Genomic DNA, 8,896 nt, shown 5'->3' with positions numbered 1-8,896 from the left:
GCAGGACAACTGAGAGCCCATGATAAGGCAACCACATCACCTCGTGAGATTGTAAAAGTCAGAGGTTTAGTTGTTAATGGTGGTATATTCTTTTGTATTTCTTTACCTACTAGGAGATACAAGGCCACAGAACCTTTCATTGGAAAAGAAAAAGTCTTACCTTCTGAAGAGAGGGATTCTTATAATCATAAGAGAAATACATTTCCTGAGTTCCAGGACATTTTATTTAATAACAGAATTTTGATAGAAGCACAATTATTAAATGTATAAATGGACTGTAAGATAAATTCCAATTTCAGAAGTGCGAACACATGAAACACATCTTAGAATTGAGGAAATTTTATGTGTCAGCAGACGGTAGCTTTCTGAGGCAGGCAGCTTTCTGAGGCAGGCAGTGGATGAGACAGCTTTTTATCACCATTTTACAGAGGGGGTAAAAGATAACTGGAGGGGGTTCCTAACTAGGAAGAGGTATCTGAATTTGGTTCTATTTGCAAATATTTATTTTTAATAAATCAGATTGGGAAAAGGTAATATCAGAATATCTTAATATTTTATATTTGCACACACCACTCCCACTTGAATTCCTTGTTACCTTACATAATAATGGGATGATAGTCATTGTAGTTGGAAAGGTGGATCTAAAAATTCCTCAAACAAAAAAAAAGGGGGGGAGTAGGGCTGGACTCCTGCCAATCTGCTTAATGGATTATTGCTCACTTTAGTCTTTGTTTCCCTCAGATGGGGTAGAATTTAAAGCATCAATTCAAACATGATTGTTGTTTGCTTGTGTCTTGGTGAATAAAGCATTTAAAAAAGACAATGGTCCGGATCCTGTTCTGACATGAATGCCTGTGATTACAGGAGGATTTAGGGGGCTCTTTGGGATCGGTAATGTGAGCTCTGATCCTTGTTAGTCTCCCCGGGGTTAGTTTAACCCATCACCTTGCAATTCTACCTACTCAGCTCTGAATGGCCCACTATGCCTGGTGAAGGGAAACAGGAATAATCACAAAAGAACCCATAAGTATGAAGTTCCACACTAGCATGCCTGTAGGTGCAGGTGGGTTGTGTGACATCCCACCTTTGCACGGAGCTCCTGTATCTGTCCATGTTAGGGGTGGATGGCCAGGGACTTCCCTGACTTTGCCTTCTGTGGATCTAAGCAGGCCTCGAGACGCATCAGCACAGGAGAATTATTTAAAGTGCTTCTCCTTGGCATTGAATACATAATTCCTTCTCACTTTCTTTTCCTTTCTTTTGCTAGTCTACAGATTCATATTTCCCAAAAGGAGAAAACAAGAAAAAAAAATGCCTAGCGCGATTGAAATCAAGTTGGGCTAGTAAAGAAGGGAGCTTGGGGCTCACATGCCCTGGTTGGTCCCATGGCTGCATTTATGGCCAGGTAAGTCAGCCCCTCCTGTACTACTGTCTTCTCTATGCAGCAGGCTTCTTTCCGGACTCTTCTTTTTTTATTAATAAGTGATGAGCTATTTCCCAGTGTAGTTCAGGGTTGGATTGACCTTGGAATCCCTCGTGTAGAGAGAGGGTGTAACCTGTTTCATTTGGGGAATTGGCTAAAAACGGGCCCATCCTTCAGAGGTGGAACCCTGGGAAGGCAGGGTGGAGTCCGTGGGACAGTGGAGCTGGAGGCATCTGGGGTCCAGGACGGTTTATCTGGTGACACTGTGACCTCTGTAAAGGAGGACAAACACCTTGTCCTCCCTCACCCATCCAATCTTCATGGCTGAGGCCCCCGAGACAAAAGACAAATTAACAGAGAAAACTGCTAACTTATTTAATATATGCTTTACATAATTTAGCAACCGTCATCAGGAAATAAGAACCTCCAGAGACATAGTTGAAGTTGTATATTTTTATGCTGCTTGATGAATAGTGAGGAATCATGGAGAACTATTGTTGGACAAAAGGGATATAATCTAATGGTAATAAACTTATGGGGAGCTGGGCATGTTGGTGCAGTCTTGTAATCTCAAAATTTGTGAGGCTGAGTCAGGAGGATCTCTGAGAGTTCAAGGCCAGCCTGAGCTACACAGTGAGTTCAAGGCCAGCCTGAATTATATAGTGGGACTCTGTCTTTAACAAACAAATGAACAAATAAAAACAGACAAAACTTGAGGGAACTAAACCAGGCCTACTTGTTTGGCTTGTTCCCTATGATTCTGTGTCTTCAGAGATAAGGACACACTTTGTCTCTGGGTATAGGGAGGGTTTTTATGACTTGCGTCAGAGGAAGGGCAGATACTCCTCCCTAGGTTAGGTTTTATGACCTGTCTCAGGGAGAAGGACAGAGTGTAGAAACTGAGTGACCTTCTTACACCTGCTGTTTTCTCAAATGCTTCGGGGTAGCATGTCCTGGACTGCCTGAGGGTGGCAGAGGATCACTCTATTCCAGTGCCTGGCAGTTGCAGAGGAGGAGTCCTACCAACCCCTCACCATCTCCGCTTCAGGGACAGTGCCTACAGCTTTCTACTTCTCTGTGTCCTGTGGTTTTCTGCAGGGAAGGCTCAGCCACCAGCAAGATCCTCATCCCCTCCTGCCCAGTAACATATCCTTTAGATGTCCAGCAACAATGGATCAGTGCTGTCTCATGTCAGGTAATTGAAAGAGCTTTACTTTGAGGATGGCAGCCAGGTTGACCAGCTGCCCTTTTCTGAGGTGTGCATGGGAGAAAGGATTGCAAATATCTATATATTTATTAACTTGGAATTTTCTGGTGCCTTACAGGTCACTTTAGAAGAATGAGATTTTAGCCAGCTTCTGTGCCTCAGGAATGATGCAACAAATGGAATGCTGCTTGTAGAGCAAATCAGGATAGGATCAGGAAGACACTGCCCCCACAGGACCATCTGGGAGAGAAGACTTAGAGAAAGATCGACTGGGCTTCTGAACTGTACATTTGCATTCTGGTGTTGGGGCTGAGGCAGGTTTAGTTACCTCCTCCCCCGCCAATATGTAGAATGATAGGCCTAACACCTGCTACTTGTGAGTCTCTCCATTTGAAACTTGTGAGAATCAGCACCACTTTGTTTGTTTTTCCAGTACTGGGAATCGAACTCAAGACCTTGTGCTTGCCAGGCAGATGCGGTGCCGCTGAGCTGTATCCCCGACACCAGCACCACTTTGAAAAATCTGTCACCAGTATCTCTCCCAATGCCCCAACATCCTCTGCCCAATTCTTTGCTCGAATCAACTTGGTAAGAGTCTCCACTTTTCCTGCCCTAAACTTGTGGCCAAATATTCCATCTCATGCATGTTTGTGAAATCTATAATGGGGCCCAGGATGTATAAGACATATGTAGGAAGATGTCAAATTTTGTGCAAATGGAGAAATTCTCACCCCAAATAACAACCTACCTTTAATTAGCTCACAATTTTACTCCAGCAGAAATGACTAAATTTCTACAATTTTTTCTATTTTTGTTATCAAATTTTAAAAGATTTTTTTCTTTTTCAATCTGAACCATTCTAATGAACTTTTCATCTTGCTTTGTCATTCTAGCACAGATATCCTAGTAGTTCAAATAAATGTAGTAGAGCCTTTTATGGTCTGAATGTTCATGTCCCCCTAAAATTCATATGTTGAAATCTTGAGCCCCAAGATATTAGAAGGTGATATTAGAAGGCGGGGTCTTTAGGAAGTGATTATCTAAAAGATTAGAGCCCTCATAAATGGGATTAATGTACTTATAAAACAATCCAAAAGTCATAATGTCAAAATAAAAGGAATAATAATGCAAAAATAATGACAGACAACATAAAAGGAAACATAATGCAGGAAAAGACCTTACAAGAAAAGTTTGAAAGAAATATTGAGTAGAATAGATGCTCAAGCCTGAGGTGGTTCCTATAAAATAGTAGATAGAAGAAGTCAAGAGAATGCACAAGGCCAAAACCTTGAAATACCAGTAAAGTTGATTTAGTGAAAAGGATTGTTTGGGGCTTGGATCTGTGCAGATGTGTGTAATCTTGACTGATACTCATGCTTTAAGCATAGTTTATGCATCACTACTCCTCTCAGTTTTTGATAGTTGTGCAAATGAATCACATGGGCTGAACTCGGTGGTCAGTGGTGTGGGGTTGAACAGGAAAACCCAAACTGTCACAAAATGTTGCCTAGAGCTTCCTTTACCCAAGCAGGCAAAGACAAGCCCAACTCGCACAAGCTCTTCTAAAACCTCCAAGGCTTCAGCTTCAGTTCTTTGTGACATAGCTTAGCTCCCATTCTAGGGATGGCGAACCTTGGCACACGGGCCGCAGCGGGTACGCACAGCCCTCTGTCGTCAGAAGAGCCAAGTCGTCCAGCAGCAAGCATGAGAGAACAGTTGTGTTTTCTATATGAAAATCCCAGTATTCAGGTTTAATTGCAGTGTTGGCACTTTGCAATGAACACATGGATTCTGAGTTGCAGTTTGGGGACTCGGTCTCTAGACGGTTCGCCATCATGGTTCGCCATCGCTGAATGACCATATTGTAGTGAAGGTAGATCTATTTTGGCTATTCCTGGCTTTGTCTTTCAGATGGTACCTCAGTAATCCTTTATATTCCTTTTCTCTCCATTCTTCTCTCTTCTCTTTGACATCGTTTTCCTCCTCTTCTTACTTAGCGGGCGGTATAACCACATATAATTTTAATGTGTAAATGAATTGCCTAGGGATCTGGCTAACACGCAGATCCTGCATTTCTGGCGGGGTTCCCGTTGATGCTGATGTGGCTGATCCTCTGAGACTCACATTTTTGGGTTTGGATTATAGAAAGATGATTCAGCACAGGCTTCTGAGTGTGTCCTGGGTTCAAATCTGTTTTTCTCTTACTAGCCGTGTGACTGTGAGCAGGGTGTAAACCTTTTGGCTCCTCTGTAAAATGAGATATTCACAGCATCTATTACATAGTTATCACGACGGCTAACGAGGTAGATAACGTCGCGGTGTGCAGCGCGCATCGCAGCAGGCAGTCAGGGAGCTCTCAGGATTCGCTCAGGACTCGGTAACGAGGCCGCCGGGCGTGGCAAACGGCGGGAGGGGCGGGGCGCCGGTTTTGGGCATGCGCTCCCGGATGCGCATGCCCCAGAGCGCATGCCCCAGGTAAGAGGGCGGCCGGCTGCTCCTAATGTGAGGGCTGAATCCTTGGTTGTCAGTGCGACGAGTGGGCGAGTGTTTTGTGTGTGTGTGTGTGTGTGTGTGTGTGTGTGTGTGTGTGTGTGTGTGGTGGGAGATTTTCCAGGTTCTCGGACCATGCAAAGGGCGAAAGACACGCACTTGTCACCTCTAGCTCGTGGGAGGTGGCGGGGGACTGGCCCGAGCGTTTCCGGGTGGCGGCCCCGGCCGGGAGAGGAGTGGGCGGGAGCGGCCCGGCGTCTCTTGCGGCTTGCTTGGCGCTGTGTTCGGTGAAGCACGTGCTGGGGAGCCTGCCTCCGCGGGTGGACTGAGACGTGGCCTGGAGGCGCTGAGCCTGGCGGGGCGCTTCCCAAAGGCGCAGCCGCAGGTCGGGGTTCTGGGCGCGCGCTGTGCGGGGTTCTCCGCCTGGCAGCCCCGCTCCTCCGTGAGGCGGCGGATCGCCTCATTTCCAGCGTCCTTCTCGCAGTCCAGGCTGTGTGTGCCTCTGGGGATCCCCCACCCCGCCCCGACAGTGTTCCTGGGTGGTCTATACCCTAAGGGCCTTGTCAGCCGCCGGAAACACCCCTGAAACCAAGGGAGTGGAACGGAACGTGTCCACCAGTTAAGGGAGGTAAATGCTTTATTATACAGTGTTACCAGGGCTTTTATTTGTTAGGATCACCCTCTCCTAACAAAAGCCTTGCTTGGATTCCTTAAGGTGTGGAACTGGCCACAGGCAGGGTGTGTGTGTGCGTTTGCGCGCGTCTTTTCCCTGCCCCTCCAACATGAAAAATAACCCGAGAAGACTCCGTACTGAGCACGTCTCACTTTGTCAGTAATGTGCAGCATTGTGGAGTATAGCTCTGCACATCTGCTCAGCCACCTCTTGGTTGTGCCTGAGTTTTTTGTTGTTTTTTTGGGGGGGAGCAGGGATCGAACTCGGGTCCTTGCGCTTGCGCAGCAGGCGGCGAAACCACTGAGCTAAATCCCGGCCCATGCCTGAGTTCTTTTTAACTCCATTGATTGCATCGTTTCTTTTAATAATAATTTTGATGGGGGGGGCTGGGTGATAACATCAAAATGGAATTTTGGGGGAAGGACATCTTGTAATAATAATCTCATATTCAGTCACCTTCCCCCTCAGGTATTGTGAAAATGAAACAGAAGCAAAAGGAGTAACTGCCTGCCTGTGAGCAGACAGCTAGGCCTGAGGAGTACTAGACAACTAGTCTTGTCTACAGAGCACATGTGGAAGAATAGTAAAATCCAAAATTACAAGCTACTGGTTCTTCTGTTTTTGACTTTCAGGTTATATGGAAGCAGAGTAAAAACATGGGCTTATGTTTCCTGTATTGAGAAAGAGGCCTATTCTGATTTTTTTATTATATAGCCATTTTCCTTGCTCAGCTTTAGAAAAAGAGACGGCCCCCCCGCCCCAATCCCTTGACCTTTTTTTGGTGGTGGGAATTGAACACAGGACCTGGGACATGCTAAGTGTACCTGCCACTGAACTACACTCTCAGCCCAATAAACCACCTTCCTTGATTAGCCTTTTTTTTTTTTAGGTACCAGGGATCAAACTCAGGACCTTGCACTTATGTGATTGTGGCACCACTGAGCTAAATCCCTGGCCCCTTGATTAGCTTTTAATTATAGGGAAGGAGTTAAGATCTAAATTGCAGTTTTGCCACTTATTGGGTCATAACCCAATCAGTTTTTCTCCTCATGTATTGTAGCCTATGGGCCCTATGAATCACAATTATTTGGGGTGTTTCTAAATAAAAGCCTTCCTGGGGTGCCAAGCCCAGCTTTGCTGAATCAAAATCTGGAGATTTGGGAGTAGAGAACTGAAGGCTGAGGTTCAGGAATACACCTTTTATTTTATTTTATTTTAAAGACAGGGTCTTGCTTTGTAGGGCAGGCTGGCCATGAACTCACTATGTAGCTCAAGAGAGTGCTGGGATTACAGGTGTGTGTCACCATGCCTTATTTTAAATAAGCCTCTGTGTTATTTTTTTTTTTTTTCTTTTTGGTACTGGGGATTGAACTCAGGACCTTGCGCTTTCGAGGAAGGCTGTGGAACCACTGAGCTAAATCCCAGGCTTAAATAAGCATCTTAAGTAATGCAATTAAAGACAATATAACTCCTTAGGAACAAGAAACAATTAGTTTATCTCATATCTTTGGTTTATTGTGTCCCTTACACATGGAAATCGAAAACTATATAGGACAGCCTAAAAACAATGTACAGTAAATTTGAGATCTTATTCCTATATAAACTTTTCAAACAGGGTTGAGTCAGTTTTATAGGTATAAGTAAGTATGCTAATTCAAGGTCACACATAATTGTTATTGTTAAATTTAGGATGGCTCGCTCTATGGAAGCACTGGCAAAGAAGATCTTTAAAGGAATTTTAGTAGCTGAACTTATCGGCGCTTTTGGAGCATATTTTTTGTTTAATAAGATGAACACAAGCCAAGGTAATCACAATTCAGAAGTTAATGCTTTCTAGAGAAGTATAGTTTGCTAATGCATTTTAGGTGCAAATGCTAGTGGCATTTGTGGTGAAAATTTGTGTGGATTCAGCATATTAGATCTTTTTATGGGCAGAAGGGCAAATGAGATTGCTGTTGGCTAGAGGACTCATCTCCCTTATTAACATGTTTCACACTTCCATGCACTTTACTAGTTGGGAAGGAAGAGCAAGTGTCCTTGGTCTGGCATAGTTTGGGAGGCAGATAGGTGGAGGAAACAGCCTGCCCATTACAATTCCTTGTTTGGTAGACTGAGAAAGAGGTGACATCACTGTATTCTGACAATACCACTTTCTTGGACTATACTAAGTATTCTTTGTCTGAGTCAACAGTGGGCACTGACGCCTTTCTCACACATCACTGGAAGTATATGTACTGAAGCGAGCACTCACACATCACTGAAAGTACTTAAACATTTTAAAATTTTTGTATTAGGGCCCCCAATTTTTAAAATTAGGAAGTACTGTTTTTTATTTTCCTCAAGCATATCCTTGTGATTGTCTTTGAAGTTTGTCACTTGCCTTTGTCAGAGTAGTTTACTGGAACATTGGTGCAGGGTGCTGCTATTGGGTATTCAGTCTATACTTTTAAACATCCCAATAGTTATTTCAAAGGAAATTACAGTTTGGGATCAAACTCTAATACTGTGTATGATCTTATTTCTAATTTGTCAAGGTAAAAATGACGTCCATTAAAAGAACCCATTAAGTTACCCAAGAAAATATATTGAAACTAGAAATCTGCTTTCAAATATTTAAGTAGAACTGTATCACATATACAGAACAAATTTTAAGGACTCTAAAATAGCTGTAAGAAGGCTCCATGTTAAAGCAAGTATAATTTTAAATCTTAGTTCCTGGATTACCAGGATCTTAAAACAAATTTCTGACCTGATTCCAATTGTCTAGATCCTAAAGCATCAAATCATAGCTGTGTTGATATAGTGAATTTCTGATTATATCTAATTAAGGCTTCTCTTTTTCATCAGATTTCAGGCAAACAATGAGTAAGAAATTTCCTTTCATCTTAGAAGGTATGTTTTCCCTTAAAGAACAGAACAATTTTTTCAGATAAACTGTAGTAATTTCTTCACAACCAAAGATGAAATGACTATATTGTGATCTGTCAGTTTCCAACAATACCATTCCTTCCTATTGTAGTTGCAAGACCAAGAGGGGAAATTCTCACCTAGTTACCTACATGTGAGCACAGTTGGTTAATTGGCTGGATTCTTAATTCTTCCA

General features: G+C 43.4%; 1 protein-coding gene across 7 annotated transcripts in view; it reads left to right on the top strand.

Moving 5' to 3' along the window:
- Cebpzos (CEBPZ opposite strand) overlaps positions 1–8,896 on the top strand; it is a 69,273-nt gene that overhangs the window by 46,804 nt on the left and 13,573 nt on the right. For 3 of the 7 annotated variants that reach the window (XM_087216143.1, XM_087216142.1, XM_087216140.1), the window contains exons 3-7: positions 1,268–1,405; positions 2,522–2,618; positions 2,749–3,218; positions 7,483–7,598; positions 8,641–8,685. In XM_087216143.1, coding sequence (XP_087072269.1) covers positions 3,175–3,218; positions 7,483–7,598; positions 8,641–8,685 — 205 coding nt within the window. In that variant the 5' untranslated portion in view covers positions 1,268–1,405; positions 2,522–2,618; positions 2,749–3,174. Of the gene's footprint in view, positions 1–1,267; positions 1,406–2,521; positions 2,619–2,748; positions 4,502–5,040; positions 5,106–5,227; positions 5,749–7,482; positions 7,599–8,640; positions 8,686–8,896 lie in introns of those variants that run through there. The other 4 variants (XM_087216141.1, XM_087216139.1, XM_013070177.3 and 1 more) reach the window with 4 other exon arrangements.

The sequence above is a fragment of the Heterocephalus glaber genome, unplaced genomic scaffold (genome assembly GCF_053883595.1).
Source record: "Heterocephalus glaber isolate CG9 unplaced genomic scaffold, H.glaber_assembly_v1.0 deba00001457, whole genome shotgun sequence".
Classification (NCBI taxonomy): Eukaryota; Metazoa; Chordata; class Mammalia; order Rodentia; family Bathyergidae; genus Heterocephalus; species Heterocephalus glaber.
This window is presented reverse-complemented; position numbering and strand designations above follow the sequence as displayed.